Here is a 23,665-nt window from a genome sequence, read left to right as displayed (position 1 = left end):
GAAACAACTGGTAAAAACAAGAAATTTGCCCAGATTCTGAAAATCAATTCTGAGCAACGTGCTTTAGAGCGCAAAGAGAAATTTACACTATGTGCACTGAAGCTGTAGTAACAACTTGAGGAAACAACTCAGGAAAGAAGCCTCAGAAATTAAGAAGAAGTATTAACATGAGAAGAATCGGTTCAAAGTCAAATAATTAGTTACAGCTGAATTTTAAAACCAAAATCAGAGTGTTTTTAAACTGAATCTTGCTTGACGAATTAAGGTGGATCTGTCAACAATAAAAATAAAGACAAAAAACATCACATAATTCAAATAAAAAACTCAAACTTTAAATATTAATTCTGAGTAAAGCGATTCAGGGGACAAAGTGAAACTTAAATCCTGCATAACCTGAAGCTGATTGCTAATCTGATAAAATCGAGACAGCAAGATTTGATCTGGTTCGTGAGAAATTGGGCTTAAAAATGCGAAGGCACAAAGTATCAACTTGTACAGATTCTCGTCGAAGTTAAGCAATTAGGTTTTAGCACTAAAACAAGAAACTGCAAAAACGAGACTGAAATTGACTGAAAAAATACGTTCCGATCACAGCGTTTGAGGGAACACCAAAAAATTAACTTCTACTAACCAGTGCAAAAACGTGAAATTTGTCGTTGAGTAGGGCAAGACATGAAGCAAAAAACTAGAGTATATTAATTGTACTTTTCATACAAAAATCGCAGTGAGTGCTTTTAAGGCGAAGCTGGCTTGAAGAAATAGGGCGACTTAACAGCGAATCTGCTCTCATTATTGAGAAATGGCAGATAAAAATTTACAACAAAAATATCGAAAATGAAATCATTGAATCAAACTCCAAATATTCATTCTAAGCAGGGCCCTTGAGGCAACAAAATAACACTCGCAACTTGCGAAAACTGAAGCCGTTCTAACTATTTCATAATATTTAGACAGCGATATTTAACCTGGTTTGCGAGAAATAGAACTTAGAACTTAGCCACAAAATATCAAATTGTAAAGATTCTCGTCAAAGTTAACCGATTGGGATAAAAGCTAAATTCATCGTGTGCCTAAAGTTAAAGTTGCTTGCTAAAGTACTAACAATTACATTTTAAGATTTGCACTGATTATGGAGAAATTGAGCTAACAAATTAATAAGACAGGAATGATTAAAAGAAGAAATGTGCTCAGACTCTAAAAATGGATTCTGAGCCAAGCCTGAGCCTGTCTGACTATTGAAAAATTGACTCTAAAAATGTATCCGAAAAAGTCAATTTGGGCAAATTTGCTATAAGCACTAAAATTTATTATGAGCAAACCACTTGCGACAACAACGTAAAAGTCGCAAAGTGTATTAATTGGAACTCTGTGCACAAGACTGAAGCATTTTAACATCGGAGGATTTCTTTCTTGGCTTTTGAAAAATAGGGTTTTAAAATTTGAACGACCAAAGTAGCCAATAACAAATATTCTCGTCAAAATTAAAATGCTAAATTTCTGCTGCTTGGCCTATAAAAGCTAGATTTACCGTCGGATTAAACTAAGGTTTTGGATTTCAATATCACATCTGATTTTTGAGAAATCGACTTTAAAACTGTTTAAAAAACTTGCAAATTTGGTAAACCTGTTAAAGCAAACCAAGCTACTAAAATCTAAAATGGAGCTTTAAGCAAACCATCTAAGAGAAAAATTTGATTATACATTGTGTGAAAATTCACGTTTTATGACATTATTCTAAGATGTTTCCAAGTCAAGAGTTGGCCTGGTTCTGAAGAAACAGGCCTACGAAATCTGTAAGAAGCCAAGTAGCAAATTTCTCTAATTCTGGTAAAACCTAGTCAACGATGGAGACAACTGAAGCTGTTTGAGCGATTGAACTACAACTGGATCTTAAAGAAAGGAGCTTTTAAAATTGAGAAAATTGCGATCAAAAACCAAACCTTACCTCTGAGGGAACCAGAAAGAAAAACTAAGTCAAAAAGTGGCTCTGAAATGAGACACGAGGGAGAAAAGACAAAAAGCTCAAACTTTTGCAGATTACCTGGAGAAGGAGTTTAAAACTTATATTTTTGGAGAAAATTATCAGGCATTAATACAAAATTGAGTTTCCTAAACTTCTCAAAACCCATTTAATCTTAATTAAATCTTAGAAGAGCACCAGGATACAATCTGATGACTGGAAAAATTTTCAAAGTCTTGCATGGTTTCACTGTTCTTTTCGCCAGATATTTTCTTTTATCATCGGATAGTCAAAACTATGCCTGATCGAAGCTACAGAAGATGTTCACCCGGGACGCTTATTCAATTTACACTGTAGATTTCCTCTGATCGAATAAAGTGCTGCATAAATGCAGATGATACGGCTATTTTCACATCCCAAGCACTGGCAATAAGGCAATTGAAAAATGTACAAAGAAACCTGGACAGCATTCAAAATTGCTTTACAAAATGGAGAAACTGCACTAACGAGTTAAGTCAATCCTAAAAAAATTGTTGCTTTAGCTACAAAGGACAGAAAAACCATTTTGTTTAGGCTCTCATGAGAGCGAATATTTCAATTTCTATTAGCACCCACAAAGCGGTTCAAATAGGTTACTTTTCAAAGTGCTCTCCATATATTCCGCGTTCATTTAATAAAAGCCTATTTGATCCCCATGCGCATAAAAACCGTCAATTTAGCATAAAATTTATAAATATTAAAATTTGTAGGTCTAGACAACAACACCAGGAAATCGTTTTCCAGAACGGTCCGATACTGGAAAAAGGTCACACTTTGAAATTCGTTTCACTCACAGTGTGCATTTTCAATAAGAAAAATTGTTTGGAAGAAAGTTTCTGAAAAAATCGGGAATCCATTTTCAAAATGTTTCAGTTTTTTGAATCAGCCCATTAATCAATCCCCCCCAGTTAATATATTTTTTTCTGTAACCTCTTTACTAATATGATTATTAATGGACAAAATGCAAACTGAAAATAATTTGTTTCACAGCAAAACCAATGCTTAATTGACTTCCAGATCGAGCCAAGCTGATAAAAGAGACCCAAATATTTACAAAGTCTGTTTTTGCACTTATTGAGAGCCTGAAGGCGCACAAAAGGCGCAATAATTCCTAAGTTCGAATTATATAATCGCTATTGCGTAAAATCTGTTTCCCGATTTCCCCAAACTTGTTTAGAGGCAAAGAAAAGACCGCCCCCATTCGCGCAAATTACATTTTCTGTAACACGATAAAGTATCGTAAAAATTATGAAACTCCGTCCAAAATCGAATTATAAACCAATTGGATTTTATCAGCCGAGATTGCGGCTGCTTTTCTCGGTCTGTCCTATTAAAAAGTTGTTCCGCGTTGCTCGCCTGCCTAAACTGGCGAATTTGCAATGCTTTCCTGCATTTAGGGGGGTTCAATTGGAGGAACCTGGAGGTTGGTTTCAACTGGGTTTTGGGCGGAACCACACACTTACCTGCGTAAAAGTGAGGTTCCCGTTCATAAAAGTGGTGATGCCGCATGCTGACGTCTTCGTCTCCTGGTTGGTGCAGTTGAGGAATGAGGTTCAACCAGACAGCCATTTTATGCCCGCGGTAGTGGCTTTTCATCTTTGGTTTTTGGGCTGCAAGAATATTTCCAATGTGAGAATTGTTGAACAAGTGGGCGAGTCAAATGAGGGTGAAAGTGCCATTATGCCACACAGAAACGTAGAGGGATTTCAAAGATACGCGACTGATAAATAAAAATAATTGTATGATTGTTAGTAGTAAAGCAATAAAAATTCAATAGAAAAATGATGAGGCAATTACGGTAGCTACTAACATATTGACGAGAAAGCCCAGGTCTGTTTAATTCCTCGGCTATACAAGGTTATTCACGCTATACGGCACGGAAGTTTGCGGCTAAACCGTTTGATTAAAAAAATATATTATTTCATGAATTGTCCGACGCCTACCGAGCGCACATTTTAAAAATATTTTTGTAATGTACAGGGTGTCCCAAAGGCTCTAAAGGTTAGATCAATCAAAGTTGCGTTTTTTTACATGGAATGTCCTGTATATTATTGCATTTTTGGATTTGCTGAACGAAATAAGTGTCTGTTTTAATAAGGTTTACAATGCTTAAATTTTAAGGTTTTTTAAATAATACGAATTTAATCAAAATCTAGTCTAATTTTCACGTGTCAAATACTTTATAAGTATTTAAGTCATGTAAGCGTAATTTATAGTGAAGTGTAACAAGATATAACATTTTATATCCACAAATTTAAACTAACCAAATAAGAACTTTAATTGGCTCTAACTTGATTAATACAACCCCATATTTTTTAACATACCAGGAAATGCAATTTTTAATTACTTATCGAATGGTATTAAGACGTTAATAGCTAAGTTTTTGCCTTTTTACAAAATACGTCAAATAGGCGTTCTGTGCACAATGCTCAGAGAATCCAAAAATGCAATAATATATATGGTATTTCATTTAGAAAAACACAACTTTGATACTTTTAGAGATTTTGCGACACTCTGTACGTTACAAAAATATTTCTAAAATGTGCACCCGATAGGCGTCTGTGGATTCATCAAATAATAGTTTGCAAAAAACAAACGGTTTAGCCGCAAACGTCCGTGCCGTATAGCGTGAATAACCCTGTATATTAACCCCTAAAAAAAGTTAACAAAGTTTTACATTTTTTTTCCGAATGTTGGTGATTTTGCACAAATTTTACTTTAGTTGATCCACATACTTGTTGCAAAAATTCACTTTATTTGTAGCGAGTATACGTTGCAGCGGGTGTAAACTAAGACTAAAGAGACCCAAACTTTGCACCATCTCAATTGTTCTGGTAGAAATTCTAGACGACTTAGAGCATTCAGCAGGGAAAATTGCGCTCAACTGTATCCACAACTTTCATTTTGAAAGCATTTTTGATTAATTTTTTCCAAATTTTCAAAATTTTGGCTTCAACTCGCTTTCCTCTATTAGCAGATTTAGCAAGCAATTTTTCAACATTTACTCCTTGACAATTAAATAGACTAGAGTCTAAGTGTTCACGCTATTAGATAGGGAAAACTTGGCCCCATTTTGATATATATTATTTTGATCCCTCCTTTCGTTAATTTCTAGCATTTCTTTTTAAGTAACTAAAAAATAGTTGTTAAAAAATTTTGCTGTTTTTTCAGTTGCTTTTTTGAAACTAGCAGAATTTTGTTCTATAACTTTTTTCTCAACCACTTAGAGCATTCGACTGAGAAAATTAGTGTTAATTGTAACTGCAACTTGCATTTTGATAGCAATTTTGATAATTTTTTTTGCGGATTTCCAAAACGTGGACTTGAAACTTCCTTTTCTGTATTAGTCCATTTTGCAAATTTTTTCTTCAAAAATCTATTTCTCAGGGATTAAATGCTGTATGGCATCGTTCTTAATACTGGTAGATAGAGGAAGGTGGGCTCTATGAATTCGGCAAGTTTTAAAGTAAAACTTACCCTTTTCAGCCCTACTAGCAAATTTGTAAACATCGGGTTAGAAAGTTGCGATTTTGCGGTGGCGCATTTTTAATATTTTGTTCATTAGGTAATTGGTTATAGAATAAGCTTGCTCAAATTAGTAACTGCAACTGTAATTTTAGTGACAATTTTCATTAATTTTTGAGAAATTTAAAACATTTTAAAACATTTTAAAACACAACAGAATTTTGTAAACTTTTTTGAAATATGAGCACTCATCGATTAAATCTACTTGAGCATTGCTCTTCATGTGATTGGATAGAGGAAAACTGAAGCTATGAATTTGGCAAGTTTGAGTTTAGTTGCTATTTTGGCCAGTTTTTGACCAGCAAATATTTGAAAATTGAGTTCCAAAGTTGCGATTTGGCGTTGGCGCACTTTCGCTTCTTTGGTCCAATAATTAAGTCCTCAACAACAAATTGGCGGATACCGTGGTTTTCGGATACGCAAAAGATGTATTAATCCTGTTAGTGCCATGTTCACAGAAATTTTCAACACTCTTGAACAATTTTTCAAAAAATTGGCTGCAAACTCGGTTTTCTATATCAACACATTAAACATACTTTGGTTCAATTATTTAATCCTGAGGCATTAAATGGCTTTGAGCGTTGCCTCTTAAGTAATTAGATAGCCAGAACAACTGACTTCTAATTATCTAAGAATTATTTTTGTCTCGATGTTGGTGGATTTTTGGTGGATCGCCAAAAATTCAGCAAAGAACTTCAAAACTTTCTGGGCCTTTACACTTCCAAAACAGCCTTTTCCTCCGTATCCTTCACCTCCAAAGCCTTAATATTAACCTTCAGTATAGCTTCAGCAGCTCAGAACAACCAATTTGCTTGTAACAAAAAAACGATGTGGATTTCGTGCGTAAATTATGTTCAGATTTTTTGGTTTAGTAAGTCTCTCCAAAGAAGGAAATCTTACGCACTTTTCAAATTGTTATTAATTTCATTTTTCAAGAACACAACTTCAAATGTGGTTTTTGAAAGTGTTTAGAGAAAATTTTGATATGGGTTGAGGTCGAAAATAGTTTTTTTTCAGCCTCCTAACTGTCGTAAGACCTCCAACTGAGCATAGTTTTACATGCAGTTTGAGTAAAACAGTTTTTTGTCCAGCTCATCCAAATCCTATACCGGTTCCCCGTACAGAACGCAAGATTAGGCCTTACGCTTTTGGCTGATTTCTTAATTATACCCAGAAGAAATTCACGTTTTTTTACATTTGTTTCAGTAATTGATTCCTGATCGCCTACAGGCTACCGATTGCAGTTTTTAACGTCATCGAATACAAGAAGGTGTTTTTCCCTTTTTCCTCTGTTTTCATTAATTATGGGCAATTTTTCACATATTTTCTTAGAACTGTCGCTTAAAAATCACATTTGGCAGATTTTGGTTCAACTCTTAATTGCTCATCGGCGTATTACTTTAGGGCGTACTTTTTTACTTCATTGAAAAGAAAAAAATGTACGCAATCATCACGACAAATTTTAATTTAAGCGCTAATTTTTGCAAATTTTCGACTAATCTTTAATCTCGCAATCTCGCTGTTCTGTACCAGAATATAACATAGATACAGAAAATCCTTTCATTTAAAAGTAATTCTTCTTCAACGAGTTTTCTCAGAGCATAGCAGTTGATGCCCTTAGATATGGGATAATGCTAATAATAATAATGCGATTGACCTGGTAAGTTTTGTTTTCACCGTTCTTTGGTTAAATATTTTTGGCTTTGAAATTTGGTTTTTTCAGTTGTTTCTTTTTGTGTCAGCAGAATTTTATTCAATAACTTTTTTCTGAATGATAACTGCAACTTAAATTTTGAGAGCAAATTTGATTTTTTTTGCGGATTTTCAAAATGTTGACTTCAAACTTGCTTTTCTGTACCAGACCATTTTGCAGGTGTTGTTCAAATATTTATTTCTCGGGAATTAAATACACCATAGCACAGCTCTTAACGCTATTAAATAGAGGAAGGTTGAATTTATGAATTCGGCAAGGTTTCCGTTAATTGCACTTTTGTCTAAATTCTGGCAAATTTGTAAACATCGAGTCAGAAAGTAGCGATTTTGCTTTGGCGCATTTTTGCTACTTTTGCTTAGTAATTACTTCCTCAGCAACAAATTGGAGGAGACCGTAGTTTTCGGATACACTTTGGAATAAGATGTTTTATTAATCCTGTGAGTGTCATGTTCACAACAATTTTAAACAATTTTCAAACTTTTTTCAAAAAATTGGCTGCGCTTCGATTTTCTATATTAGCACATTAAAGAGACCAAAGTATGACATTCCGAATTCATTCTAGAGAAGAAAATGCGTTCTACCCACCTGAAAAATTAAATTTTTTCCCTTTGAATTCTAGCTGACTTAGAACAAATTTTCATAAATATACTTGCAAACTTGCTCTTCTGCATTAGCATATTTAGAAGGCTTTGATTCAAAAATAAATTTATGATCAGTGATTTTTTCAGAGCGTAGCTGTCGACGCCTTTAGACGAAGAAAAGTGATTTTCATTAACTCGGCAAGTGCTATTTTCATCCAATGTATTGATTAAACATTTTTTTATTTTCAAAAATTTGCGGCAAGTTTGCTTTTCTGCTTCAGGATTTGGTTCAATGACTTTTTTCTGGACGACTTAGAGTAATCGACAAAGAACTTTGCTCTAAAGATTTTATCTGCAACTGGAATTTTTCTAGCAATTTGTATACATTTCACAAATTTTCAAAATTTAAATTTCAAACTCGCCTTACTGTGTCGGTTTGTACTAGAATATTGCTGTTCATGCGATTGGATAGGGTAAAACTGAAACTATGAACTTGGTGAGTTTGAGTTTAGCTCCTATTTTGGCGAGATTGCAGCAAATTTTTGAAAATCGAGTTAAAAAGTTGCGATTTGGCGTTGGCGCAAGTTTGCTACTTTGGCTCAATAATTGAGCCCTCAACAAACAAATTGGCGAATACCGCAATTTTCGGATAGGTATGCAAAAGATCCATTAATCCTGCTGGTGCCATGATCACAGCAATTTTCAACAGTTTTTTACAATTTTTTTAAAAATTGGCTGTAAACTCGCTTTGCCATATCAGCACATTACACATACTTTGGTTCAGTGTTTAAATACTGAGCGCTTCAATGCCTTTGAGCATTTCCTTTTCATCACTAAGATAGTCAGAACTACTCACATCTACTTCTATAAATATTATTTTCACCACGATTTGGGTTGATTTTGTTCATACTGCGCAACATTTAGCAGAAACCTCCAAAACTTCCACGGTCTTGACACTTCCAAAATAGCCTGTTCCTTCGTATCTTTCATCACTAAAGCATTAAGTTATGAATTTGATAGATTTAGTCAGTTTCCCCAAACAGGGAAACGTTTATGCATGTTCGACATTGTTACACGTTTTAAGTTTTCCACAGCCCAATTTTCTACGTGGTTGTTGAAAGCTTCTAGAGCACATTTGAATGTTGCTGACTTCCAGCAGAGCATAATTTTGTATGCAGTTGGAATAAACTGAAATTGTTCCGCGCTCAAACAACCGCTTTGCCTGTTCCCTATAAAGAACGCAAATGTTTAGGCCGCACACGTTTTTCAATTTTGAAATTAAACCCCGAAACTGACGTTGTTTACATTTGTTCTAAAGTCCTTCAGCGCTCCTCCAAAAAGCATGTAATTAAAAGACATAAAAATTGAATCAACCTGTACAGGCGAAATGAACAAACCTGAAAAAATGAGCATACAATCAGGCGCTAATGGAATTTTGCCAGAACGCCTGAAAGCAGCAAACAAAGAACAGGCATTTTTACTCATTACGCAAATCAACTGTTGGCTGAGAGGAGGCCGCGAAGCCAAATAAACCAGCAACATTAAGGCAGACGAACGATAAATCATGGACAAGGACAGTAAATTAAATTTCTCCAAAGCCGGGGCCTGTTCAGTTGGAACATTGATAAACCCTGGCCTCGAATTACCGCCCCATCTTACTCGCAATTGGGAACGGATTACACTGGCTTGGCCTATTCTCGTCGTCTGATATCGGTTTTACTGGAAATGACTGCCTGCACATTATCGCCAATTAATTCCCGAGTTGGAGAAGGAGAAAAATGCTGTTATCTGCTCAAACTTATGAGGACGTCGGGATCAGGACCCCCTTCTGAGAGGTTCCACAATGTCCCAATCTCTCGGACACTTGTTCACACAAACAAGCAGACGAACAATTAAAACTCTTCACCCGTTCAAACTGTTCAGTAAATAACTGCGGCATTTACTCCCAATTCACCTTCACCCTTAACAACTTGCCAACTACTTCACTTCTAAAGTAACTGAGGAATCGCAAATGAGCTAAAAACTGACGCCGAAGAACAAAAACAATAAATTAGCGTTTTAACCGGGCTCGTTAATTGGTTAGAGGCAGGTGGAAACTGCGGATTCCCAACTATTTCTAAAATTCCCGTTACCTGCTTAGTTAATCATTCAAAAGTTCGTTGCGCTAAGGGAATGAGGAGGCGGAGATGGGCGGATTAAGCCTTCATTGAGAATTATAATCAGCGTGTTCAGGTCTTGGGCCAACCTTTGCGCTCGTTTCCTTCAAGAGGTTTTATCGACTTTATCAGTGGCAGAACAATTTAATAACAGTTCCAGTTGATGGAAATGATCTAGGAACTAATAAGTTATGAACATCCCTCGTAACACCAGCTAGTCATTACCGCCAATTCCCATGCACTTGATTGGTGGAATCTGGCAGTAGCCATGGCAGCCAAGATGGATTTGAACCACAGGTGCAGTCTACCAGGTGCGGTCAATTAATGCACTGCGAAGAGCTGCATGTAAATTGCTCAACCGTGACAATGTTTAGCCAACTAAATCGGAACAAAACCAATGGAAAATTTCCAGACTAACGCGCTAATAATATAGAATCCAATCGATTTAGTTTCACTAGGGCGGCAAAGTTTTACTCGGCAGCGAATTTGATCGACTTTAAGTTTTGTATTCTTTAGCAAAACGACGGAGGGTTTAAAGTATTGCAGCTCGAGCTCCGTACGTGAATAAAGTGGAAACTGGAAACGAAAGACGGATGGGATTGACTTTGTTCGCGAAAAACTCGCTAAAAGAATCGGGAAATTTTCCATCTTTTGCAATATCCATCGTAAGAGCCTTAATTAGTTTCGAACGGCCTTAATTGCCTACTCCTGGTAGCTACAAGTGGAATTGGAAATTGTATTTTGATGAAAGAAAAACTGTTTTGCATTTGCAAAATTTGCTAAACATCAAACGTTTTTGATCTGCAAAGAGCGAAAAACGTTTTCAATACATTTTCTTGCCAGGCCCTACGAAAGGCACATTTTCTTTCTGGAATGATGGAAATGTGAATGTTCTGAGTCGTTTAAGTCTACGGAATAAATCTGACAAATGAGATGAAAAGAAAATCAGAATCACCGTCTTCAAATTTGAGTTCAAAATCCTCTTCTACACTCTGCTTAGAGCAAATTTTTTGGTATTAAATATCGTGAATGTCAACGTTTGAACTCTTCTCAAAATAAAGTTCGCGCACATTAAAAATGTTGAGAAAAGATTGTTAATAAAACTTGATTTCTAAACCCAATCGACGTTTCATGAAATACTTTCACCAGAGAGAAAGAAATCCATCAAATGAAATTAGAGGAAAATGCTCAATTCGAATTTTCCAATTAGAAAATGTTGAGAGAATTAGCGAAAATAATTGAGGAAATTTTCTTCTACACTTTGCTTGTAGCAAAAGTTCAAGATCAACTTTGTAACTCTTCTCAATCTTGAGTTAAAATTTAAAGAAAATGCAAAGAAGGCAGAAAAAAATAATAAATGTTGAGTTAAAAATTTAAATAATTTTCCGACCAGATAAAGCGAAGGTTTTATGATTAAACGGTGTGAATACCAACTTTATAACCCGTTTCAGTCTTTAGTGAAACAGTTGTAAAATAAATCTTACAAATTCCATAAAAGAACAATGACAATTTTTTAATTTTAAAAGATTCGGGCAAAATTCGGGAACATAATTGAATATTTTCTCTTCTATACTTGCCTTAGAGCAACATTTTTGCCGTTAAGGATCAACTTTCAAACTCTTCTCAACCTCGAGTTAAAAGTGCGGTTTTACACGGAGCAAAGGTGGAACATTTCTCAATAGCGTGGGAGAGAAAGTGTTTTTAAGCAAAATTTTCCCGGTTACAGGCCATAGCGTGTACTTTTGCCCAAAGGATTAAAGCTGGGCATGTTTGCTTGCGGTCTGGTCCAGCAGAAGAAAATTCGAATAGAAAATTCGTCAAAAATAAGAAACATTTGGCGTTTTGTTGAGATTTTTGGCAGTAATAAAGTCACTTATTCTCTTTCCGTTGCTAGTCGGCACATGTTTCCATTGTTTGTGGATTTAGTGTTACGATTTTTTCAGCTGTTGATATTTGTTGCTCGATGCTTAGCAAAGATTCACGATGGCTCCCGATTCAGGGAGAAGTAGTGACTTTTTTAATGAAATTTTCCACATTAGTGGAGTACTTTCTAGATTGTAATTACACTGTACATGTTGTAATTACACTGTCTCAAAAGAGAATCAAAATTTTGCAATTAAATAGTGTTTATCTCAACCTTCTAACTCTTATCAATCTGGAGTTAAACATTCTTTTATCCGTGCAAGCAAGGTGGAAGAAATTTTGACTCAAACTCTAAAATTTTGGGACTTTCCTTAAGAAACTTTTTAAGAATTAAGAACTTAAGAATATTTTAAAAGAGAATCTTACAAATTCAATGAACGAAAAATGGGACTTTTTGGGGGTAAAATTCGAGAAAATGATTGAGTAAATCCTTTTCTGCAATCTGCTTAGAGCAGAATGTTTGCTATTAATTAAACCATTTTTAATTTTGAGTACAAATTTAAACAAAATAATTTTTGCAAACGGATAAAGAATTTAATAAGCTTTACTTAAATTTGAAAATGTTTGGAAATTTGTTGAAATATTGAAAAATTTGAAATGTGTCACATGAACCATCTAGCTCTAGCCACTCTTGAGCTCAAATTTTTCCAACTTAAAAATGTAATAACAATGAAACTTGACAATTTTGGAAAAAAATCTTTAGTAAATCTTCATTTCCAGACCATGTATGTTTAGCCAAGCATTTTTCATTAAATGGTGTGAATCCGATCTTCTAACTCGCCATTTCCGAAGCCAGAAACTTGCCTCTTCTATAGAGCGTAAAGATGAACCCTCCATCTATTCTCAATCAAGAGATTTTGAAGGATCTTGATAATAAATTCAAGAAATTTGTGAGCAAATTGGCATATGAGATTTTTCTAGAAAACGGTTCAGAGCTGCACAGTTTAACTATTCATAATTTTAAATAAGGACACTTTGAAAACTCCCTGACAAATGAAGGGGAAGAAAAATAGCAATTACAACTTTCAAGTATGAAAATTTAATCGAAAGTGTGGAAAATTCATAAGCGCGTCGACATTTATAAAAGCAATTGAACCATGTTTGCCTTTTGTTTATAAAATGGAGCAAATCTCGCATTTAAATGTTGGAACAATCCGCAGAAACGAAAAAAGTATTAACCGCAATTACAAGCTTCACAGTCGTAAAGTTTGGCAAAAATCCGGGAAATTTTCTCGCAAATTGCAGGAATTATAAAGCATCATTTCCCTATAAAATAGCTCAAAAGTTACGATTTTAAGAGGGGTTTGGAAACGCCCTGGCAAATGAAATTCAGAAAAATTTACAGCAGCAATCGACAAATAATTAACAATAATTTTGCACAAGTCGGGAAAACGCATGAGAAAATCAAATTGTCTAATATCAATAGAATAACCCTTTGTCTATAGGATGGCGTAAAAGTCCCGGTTAAAAAACGTTTGAGGATTTTGAGATTAAACAAACACTGCAATTTCAGTCTTTGAAATTAAAATAATATATTGTTATAAAGACAAATTCACAATACAAAAGAGCAGGTGTTGTCTAAAAATTGGCGTCGAAGTCGGACTTGCAATTTTAGTCCGCAAATGGAAAATTTGTTGCAAAAATTCTGCAAAATAATTGAGTGTTTAGTAGATCCAAAAAACGAATTTTTACCGAGTGCCCCATACCAGGCACAATCACAAATTCAGAAGCCATTTAGTGCAGTGTGATTCGGTTGCATTTTTCGCGCAATAAAGCCCGTTTTGGCAAAACCCAGTGAAATTCGCCGGAAAGTCGACAAATTAGGGTCGCGTTTGAAAAAGTCGTTTTTAAATGTTGCGTGCGGGCAATTTCCGCATTAGAAAAATTCAAATTTATTTGGCGGCGACGATTTGCAACCCTTTTGTGTGCTTGTTTACAATTCATCTAATTGCCGCGTTGCCGATTTTGTGGCACTTTTGATTAGAAAACCTGCAAAGGGGTCCATTAAATCGCATTATTTATAGCGATTTTTCTTAAGAAACCAGCCACATTGCGGAGTATTTTGCGGTAGCGCCACTGCTTTTGATTTATTGATGGCAATGTACAGCAAACGCAATTAAGAGATTATGAATATAGTGAAGAAATAGGGGGGAGCTGGGGTTATCTGGAAATTGGGAAACTTTTAATTGGGTTTTCGGCATTCGGTTAAGCCGCCCTTTTTTCTAATTCCGTTGACGACTTTTCTGGTTCATCTACTTCAATGGGAATCAACTGGATTTGGAGATTTAATGGCCCAAATCCGGGGAACATTGAAAAAGTAACAAAAATTCCTGCGAATGTTTAGTTTGCTGCTTGTTTATTTGTATGTTTTTTCTCTATTTGACCGATTCTCGTTTGGGCCAAATTGAAGATGTATCTATGTATGAAAATATTCATTAAAAAACAGTAAAAGTTTTGAGCTCAACCTTCAATGAATTTTGAACATTGACAAAGGCAAAAGTTTGTTTACCAGTCAAAACACTTTCCTTAAACATAATTTCTCTAAAAAGCTGTAAAATGGGGCCCATTTTACATTGATTGTGAAATTGACTGGAAAAAATCTCAACACTTACTTATGCTCAGATAGTACTGAGTACCGATCTCATACGGGTCCCAAGTCAGGCCTCGATAGCGAGTTTTCTCCCTAGGGGTACCATAATCGGGTGCCTCTTTGTGGATGCCAGGAGCGTTCGGGTCGCCGCTCTTAGCAAAATTGCTCACAAAGTTCAGCAGCGCTTCGGACACGCCCATATCTTGCTTCGAGTAGTTCTGAGGAAAGTAGGGAAGTCCTCCTACAAGCGGCAGCCCCAATATGTAAGTTAAGTCTTCGCCCCTCACGCTGCCTAGGCGCTAAGAACCAGAAAAGTTGGTTAAAATGTATAGATTTTTGTTAATTGTTGAAAGGTAAATTGGGTGAGTTTTTGCTAGATTTAGAGACGAATGGTAATTGCAAAAAGCCATCGAACTTCACAATTTTGCGATAGAAATTATATATATAAAATTGCTAAAAACGCAGGACAAAATTCAACAATCAAAGTTTACAATCGATTATCATTAATGTTTCACAAGATAAACGTGTTTTCTGGCTCCATCCAGAGCGCTAATGGTTCCCTCTTCGATAGAGCAAAGCTTTTGCTGCAAAATAACGCAAATATTTTTATTTATTTTTTTTTAATATAGGGAAAAATTCTTTATTAGACGATTAAAATCGTATAGGTTCTTGCGCCAATTAACATTTCCAGAGCAACTGAAGCAAAGTTGCCTCTATCAAATGGCGTGAATTCTAGTTTGTTGCAAAAAGCTCACAAAACCGATGAAGAAAAGCTCCAATTGCGTCTTTCACACTTAAAAAATTGTCAAAAAGTTGAGGAAATTATAGATTAAATTAAAATCTGTCGCCGGCACCGAGAAAAGTATCAGTTATCGAGCAATTTCAACACTAGCCTTTGGACACGTCTGATCCTCAAGTTACCAATTTAAAGTCGCTTTGCAACAGAGGTAAAAGGAAAATGACATCTACCATGTAAGAAAAACTTGTCAATTTTAAGAGAGCAAATAGAGCAATGCGTGGTCCAGAGGCTTCTTTAGTTAAATTGGTATCTGAATTTTGAGTCCACAATTAGTCAACCAAATCTTACAAAGGCCAAAAATCGGCATTAAATCGCCAATAGCAAGTTAACCAGTCTTTTTTGTAAAACATCTTATCTAGAAAATGCTGGCAAAAATTAACAAAATTATTTGTAGAATCTTTATTTGCAGGCCACAGAGAGCACAGTTTTTTTTCTTTAATGCCGTGAATATCGATCTTTACCTCGCCCCAGTCTTAAGCGACATAATTTTCAAACGGAAGGAAAATTTTTTAAAAACTTTCGACTGTCGGAAAATGCAAATCTCCAAATTGTCTGAATTTGGTACAAATTCGGAGTTCCGATCCAGATTTGTCCTAATGTCTAGCACATCGTCTGCTCATTCAGTAAAATTGCAAATCTGAATTTTTAAAAGAAATTTGCAAATGGTGTGGAACAAACTTAGGACAAAATGTAGGAAACATCAAATAAATTTTAGATCAAACGCAAGCAAAAGCAGAGCAAAGATATTGCCACTATAAGTCGAGTTTCAGTAAGTAATTTTTCGTAAGATGAAAGGACTCCATTTCAACACTGAAATTTCAAAATTTTGGCAAAACTCGAGACATTTCTTGAGTAAATCGTCATTTCCCAACCTGATAGAGCATGGGTTTTTGCATAAAGCAACGAGAACATCAGTCTGATACCTCAACTCAGTCTTGAGCAGCAGAAATATTTCTTTGCAAACTATTCGGAAGAAATTTTTAAAATTTTAAAAATTGTTGACTGAATCGTCATTTCAAAGCCAGATAGAGCAAAATTTTCTTCATGGAGTGGGGTGAATTTGATTGGCAATGAATCATTATAATCGAAAATAATCTTGCGAATTATAGTCTTCACATTTGAAAATGTTTGAAAAAATCTGGAAAATGTCTTAAAAAAATGTTTGGTCAAAAATGTTTGCAGAAACCGAGAAAAGTATTTAGTAAATTCCCTTTTAAAAGCATAGAGCAAAGTTTTTCCGATTGAAAAACGTAAGCACGGACCTCCTCGTTCTTCTTAGAATAGAGTCCCATTTTTTACACCATTGCAAAATGTTGGCTTCAATCGCTAAAACTCTTGACTGAATTTCCACTTTTAGGCCATATAGAGGCAAGGTTTCTCCATTTAAGGGTGCAAACATAAACTTTTCATCATGACTTCGTATTGACGCATAAATTTGAAATTTGGAAAATGTGGGCACAATTCTAGCAAATTTTTGAATAACTTCTCTTCTAGAGCATCTGTAGGGCAAGGCTCGGGCTATTAAAAAGAATTTTTTGAAGAATCCGTACAAACGAGACGGAAGGAAATTTGTAATTATACCATCAAACTGGAAAATTTTAATAAAAATTGATCAAACCCTTCACCTGAATCTTAATTTCAGGGCGACATAGAGGCAATTTTTCTTCATTAAGCTTTGTGATCTTCTATCTCTTCACAGTATTTATTGATACAAAACAATTCGTACTTTAAAATTTGAAAATGTTGGTAAAAATCGGAAAAATTCTTAATATTTTTTTTTGTTCAACCTGCGTACAGTAAAGTTATGGCTATTTCATAGCGTAGACGTGAATCTTCCAGTTCTTCGCGAAATGGAGTGTTTGAAAAAATGTATTCAAACGACATTGAAGGAAAATCGCAATTACAAACCTTGCAATTGTAAAATTTGCCAAACATCGAGGACATTTTTGAGCAATTCTGCATTTGAAGGGTCTTATACGGCTCGATTCTCTCTAGAAAACGACTTACAGGCCAACCTTTTAACCAATCGCAGGTTGAAAGGGCAATTTTTGGCAAATTAAGAAAAATTTGCATTCGCAAATTTCATTGTGAAAAATCTTGCGAAAGTGACGAAAATGTTAGAGTAAACAAACATTTGCTGTAGTAATAAAGTCAGTTTTTGTACATAAAATGGCGAATAAGTGAGTTGTTTGCTTTTTAACAATTTTGGGTGTTAAAATTATGAGAGGTGGACTAAAAATCGCCTGTTATAATTTCGGCAAAATCAAGGGATTTTTCGTGAAAATCGGTATTTGATAACATCACGGAGTAAGTTTTCCTCCAGAAAATGGCTTGCAAGCTATCTTTTCCAACAAGTTGCCATTTGAAATGAAAATATTGTTAAAAGGACTGAGCAATGAAATGATAGACAAATTGCGGTTGGAACCTTCACTGTTAAAAATTGAGCAAAAGTGTGGAAATTGTTTCAGAAAATCGACCTCATGTAGCAAGCGTTCTTCTAGAAAATTACCTATCGTCAACCTTTTCACTAGTCACAATTGAAGAAAAATTAACAGTTGCAACTTTCAAAGTTAAAAAAATTTATAAAAATGTTCAAAATTTTTCAGATAGCAGTAAAGCTGTTGCTTGGATATAAAATAGTAAAAAAGCTTGATTTTTTATTGTTAACCCCTTTGTGTTATAAAATTTTAAAGAAATTCCAAATAAACAACGCAATAAAATAAACTCGCAAACAAACTTACCAACTTTTCGAAAATCTAGCAAAAATCGAGAAACTTTTGTAGCAAATTGGTCTTTGCAAAGTTTCCTCTATAAAATTACCTTTCACGCAACCTTTTAGCGAACCGCAACTTTAGAGGAAACTGTTTTGACAGCCACCCGACAAATAAAATGGTGCAAAATGTACAGCTGTAACTTGCACACTTAAAATAGTTTGCAAAAGTGTGGAAATTGCTTGAAAAAATGGGCATTTAAAATATCAGTAGAGCCGTTTTTGGTCCATTAAATGGGGAAAAGACTTGATGTTTGATTTTTACCAATTTTATGTGATAAAATTTTGAACCAATCTGGGGAGATGGGAGATGGAATCGAAATCATCACTCCAATTGTCACAGTTTTTGAGCAAATCGGCATTTTGAGGCATCAAAGAGATCAATATTTGCTCTAGAAAACGATCTAAATACGAAGTTTTTAACCGATTGCGATTTGAAATAAAATCAAATTTAACGGTATGACGAATCAAACGAAAGAAAAAATGTAGGTGCAACGGGGAAAACAAAAAAAAATAAGCGAAAGTGTGGAAATTGCTTTTGCAAATCGACATATGCATTATAGTCGTCTCTTGTCTACAAAATAGGGTAAAACGCAAAATATTTTTTGTGAGGCAATGTTGAACTAATCCGTTCAAACAATAAATAGCTAAAAAGCAGCATCAGAGTTGTAAAATTTAGCAAAAATCGAGGAACTTTTCGATCAAAACGGTATTTGCAAGTCTCATAGAGCAAGGTTTCTTCTATAAAATTATCTATAAGATCAACCTTTTATATGCCATTCAAAATATTTTTTTTTTAAATATCCGACAAATGAAATGAAGGGAAATTGAATTGAAAAATTGAAACTGGAAAAAATTCGCAAAAGCGTGAAAAATTATTCCAAAAATCGACATTTACAACAGCAGTAGAGCCTTTATTATCTAGTAAATGGTAAAAACTTGAAATAAATCGGTGCAAACTTGACGCAATAAATATTGCAATTACCAGCTTCACAGTTGCAAAATTTAGCAAAAATCCAGAAACTTTTTGAGCAAATAGGTACTCGGAGATCTCATAGAGCAAAGCAACCTTTCTTCTAGAAAATAATAAGTAAGGTCAACAACAATCAATCAATCAATCATCAATAAATAAATGAGATCAATCTTTTAACCAAGCGCAATTCGAAATAATTTTTTTTAATGCCAGACAAATAAAATGAAGAAGATTGAATTGAAAAATTGAAACTAGAGAAAATTCGTAAAAGTGTGAAAAATTATTCGAAAAGTCGACATTTACAACAGCAGTAGATCCATTATCTGCCTAGTAAATGGCGAAAACTTTTTTTTTACAATTACCATCTTCAGAGTTGTAAAATTTAGCAAAAATCAAAGAACTTTTTGAGCAAATCGGTACTCGTCGATTTCATACAGCTTTAATTACATTTAAGCCTTGGCATATATTTTCAAATATATGCCAAGGCTTAAAGTAGCAACAACGCTACACATAAAAGCTGATGATGGTGGAAGACACCAAAACGTATTTTAATTGATAATTAGAGACAATGAATGACTGAAGCCCAGGAATTGATTTTGATTTGAAATTGAAACACAGTAAGGAAAGTATGTACAACTTATAACCAATCGCAATTTGAACTGAAAATTTTTCGAAAATGCCGTGGCGACTGAACTGGTGGAAAATTTACAGTGCAACTTTGAAACTGGAAATATTTCGTAAAAGTGCAAAAACAGCATCAGGGCCATTATTTGTCTATAAAATGGCGAAAACTTAACACAAATCGGTGCAAATGTGATGCATTAATATAAACAAAAATCTACAAATGTTAGCACAAGTGGGGAAAGTTCTCGAGAAAATCGACATTTGCAGCCGTAATCAGACAAATGTTTATCTTTAAAATGGCGTAAAAGTGCGAGTTTTAGCTTTTAACGATTTTCACTGATGAAAATCACCCAGTAACAGGTTTGACAAAAAGTGATAAAACTTTAGGTAAAATTTTATAATTTTCAGTCGCCCTTCAAGGCAAAATCCAGTAGCAATCCGGAACTGGAACCGTTGCCAAATAAAACCAAAATCTGAGTAATAAGTCCGCAAATTCCAGTTAAAATCGAGCCAAACCCATACTTCTTCATTTTCATACCTGGGGATAGTCGCTGTTTTTCGTCTGGTACCCAAAATGGAAAAAGTACGTCTTGGCACCCCGCCGGGCATGGAGGAAAGCAACCCGAACAGCCGGCGCCACTGTGTGCCCATCACTTAGAGCCTCCATGGTGGAGTCCCGAATATTAATGGGATGCGGAATGGGCTTGTCCCAGTCCGTGTACTCGTTCCTCACTGCACTGAAAATCTCGTTCAAATGGTACACGTAAGTGTTCCGGATGTAAGTCCGCAGCACTCGGTTCCGATGGTCCTCCTCAAACCCATACTGGATATCGTTGGCGTTAAAGTCTGCATAACTTTCCGTTGTGGTGATTCCCAGCATCACTTCGCAAGTTATGAAGGAGTCGCTTGCATGCTCCATCGCAAAATCCGGATCCGAAGACTCTGGGTCGACTGGAAGAGCTGGGGCGATTTGAGGCATGAAGCGCACACTATCCAGTTGCAGCTCTTGAATGGCTTCAATCGGCCTGCAATCAAATATTCCCCTTTTGTCTGTGGAATTAAACAAACCAAAAGTTACTAACCTGGACCTCATGCAAGGAGCAATGTCCGCTCCATCGGTAGCTTTGGAATCTTGAGGCAAACAGCCCATCTGCTTGCCAACACTCAACCGCAAACTATCGGGATTATGGACGGTCGCCCAGGAACTCAGTGCCGTGCCACTCAACAGCATCACTCTCTGGAAGAGACCTTCGGGAGGAAATCGCATTAAACTCCTCTTCACCACTAATCTGTTGGAGGGTGGTGTCAAGTGGTTTATTAAGAAAGCGGGAGCCGAGGCGCGCAATTACTCGAGGTCTGTTTGTTCAGAATTTACAGGATATTAAAGAGACTCAAGTTGCGTTCGCATTTAAATTGAAAAATTAGTTTCGCCGGAGTGAATTAAAAATTTGTATCGGGATTTCGTTGGCACAGTTTCGGTTCGGCTCATTAAAATGCCTGTTTTCTGGGGATTTGTTGGGGTTTTATGCCTGCCGACTATTCCGAAGGTTTTTTAAATTATCCAGGCAAATCAGTTGTTTTGTGCATTCGCGGTGTAGTCTACTTCTTTGTATTATAGGTGACGATTCCCCAACTAAATTTAGAGCGATTCCTGTCTGAACTCTGTAAAGAAACCGACGTGGAACTTCGGAAACAAATTGTTGGTTCCCATTGTCAACTCATTAATTTCCCGATTTATTTGTGTCAATTCGTCTGTCGCGGATAATTAATACGAGGATCTTTTCAAGGGATTTATTCAGTGTTTGCAATTACGCCCGAGTGTCATTAGACCGATCTGAATTCAAATTAAATTTTAATTCAATTAAAAGTGTCCGCTTTTTCTTTTGCCCTCTCGACGACTTTTTTCTTTGCCCGTTGTTCATTTATTTATTTATTTCTGCCTGGGAAAACACGATCATTTCCATAGCGGCGTGCCTAAAGAAGCAACCGGGGAACAGGGAGTGGAAAGAAAGTGCAGAAAAATATGCCATTCTTGAAGATTTTAATAGGCGAATAGGAAAATATGGAAGAGATCGAGAAATAACTAAAAACACCGGAGAAAGACGCAATGTGACCGCAAAACGACCAAAAATATTAAATCGCTCCTGTCAACACAAGGAGATTCAGAATCACACAGGGATTCAAAATACACGAAACCTAAAATCCATGATAGACTGTGTAGGAGTGAAACAGCAAACAAAGTTGAGGGTGGAAGATGTATAATGAACATTTGGAATTGCTTACTAAGATTAAATCTAACTAAGATCAAACATCAGACTCCAGACAATCAAACAGGAAGCGAAGAATAGAGAAGATAATGACGAGTCACGATTTAATCTGAAAAACCTCGAAAAACAGGGCAGAAGAAAGTTATACCAAAAGAGATCGAAGAAAAATGAGAAAAAACATCAGGAAGTTACAAAAAGGGCAATCAGAACAAATAGCTTCGGTGGAATGAGGACAGTAAATAAATGACAGGAGAGAAAAAATAAAAATACTTGAACTCAAAAAGCCAGAAGATCAATCAGAATATAGAGGGGCACAAGCACTGGAGAGTAGGAAAATGTGCGAAAAGAAAAAAGATGCATGAGAAAAAGGTGTCAAAGAATAAAGACTTCTATCGAAGGAATCAGAAGCTCAGAAAATTGAAAAAAATTAAAAGGCTCAGAAACTCGATTTTTCAGAATACTTTCGAGTACTACTCGTTGGAAATAGGCAAGAAGAATGTGTTTTTGGTCCCACGTCATTCTTGGAAGCAATGGAACGCAAATGAGCGCTATATTCAAAAAATGGGAGACGTCTAGATGCGCAAACTATCGGGGCATCGTGATCACAAGCATTATCACATGCAATGTACGGAAAAAATTTGAAAAATAAGATAGAAAAAGAATACCAAGAAATGGAAGCAGAAGAACTAGCTGGATTTTGTGCGGGTCGATCAGTGGTGGACCAAATATTCACTCCAACGCAAGTTATTGAGAAAAAGATGGCAATCAACCAATAAATCCATCTCTTAGCTGGGGAGCTGGAAAAGCCAAAGGAAATGTTCTATTAAGAAAATTCCGTGACAATTTTGAGAAACTGAACTTAAATTTAGATCTACCAAGCCATCAAGAGTGTCTACAAACACTCAGAAATGAAGATAACACCAGGCTTCATAGGATCAAAAGCTTTGTAACCAGGATGCTGTACCTCACCGATCTGAGTCGAAATATAACTGGGAGATCCCTGAAAAAATTTTACCAAAAAACAAAAAATAAATTTCTGAGTCAAAATCAGTCAAAAAGAGCGACCATTCGACACCGAAAATGCCAGGACAGAAATGCGCTCGCCATCTGAAAAGCACCACTTTGGGACAGAAGCTTCACCAAACAGAACAACAATCTCATTTCTAACGCGACTGTAAAAAGCACAATCACCTCCGGGATAGAAGTGTGACCATTGAACGAAGCGATCGAAAAACGCCTAGAAGCAAAAGAAAATGATTTCTGGCGCGCTATGAAAAGAGTGTCCAGGCGACAACGCACAACACAGAATGTAAGAACACATAATCCCGAAGCCAGGTGTGAATGGGCAGCCAAGAGAGGGAAGACCGCAAAAGATTTGAAGAGGATAGATCGACAGGAAACTGACAAACAGCGAGCTTGAAGACCATTGATGGAATGCCCAAGACAGATGAAAAATGGAAACTGAAAAACGTCGCAGAACGCTATAAACCTATATATTTAGACATGGATAATAGAGATAAGTTCTATATTGTTGATGCAGATAAATTTTTTTACAAACTTCTTTTTGGGTATTTTGCCTCAAAAATTTTCGTCTTTAAGAAAGACATAATTTCCTCATGTCTTTTATTACAGATTGATAAATAGTGCTTCTATTTCGCAAAAAGAACGAATTATTTATCAAAAAGTAATCAAGAACTATCACCTAGAGGGTATCCTGCGACACACTTAGGCTCAAGCTGTAAGA

The 23,665-nt window shown here is 35.7% G+C and overlaps 1 protein-coding gene across 1 annotated transcript in view; it reads right to left on the bottom strand.

Annotated features, from left to right (window-relative positions):
- LOC109535267 (neuroligin-4, X-linked) overlaps positions 1-23,665 on the bottom strand; it is a gene marked incomplete at its 5' end in the record, with an annotated part of 206,712 nt that overhangs the window by 4,053 nt on the left and 178,994 nt on the right. Inside the window, 4 exon segments of the mRNA XM_019901156.2 lie at positions 3,463-3,609; positions 14,511-14,787; positions 20,193-20,679; positions 20,737-20,902. Coding sequence (XP_019756715.1) covers positions 3,463-3,609; positions 14,511-14,787; positions 20,193-20,679; positions 20,737-20,902 — 1,077 coding nt within the window.

Source organism: Dendroctonus ponderosae, unplaced genomic scaffold, assembly GCF_020466585.1.
Source record: "Dendroctonus ponderosae isolate FM_Combo_2020 unplaced genomic scaffold, Dpon_F_20191213v2 Dpon_F_20191213_10, whole genome shotgun sequence".
Classification (NCBI taxonomy): Eukaryota; Metazoa; Arthropoda; class Insecta; order Coleoptera; family Curculionidae; genus Dendroctonus; species Dendroctonus ponderosae.
This window is presented reverse-complemented; position numbering and strand designations above follow the sequence as displayed.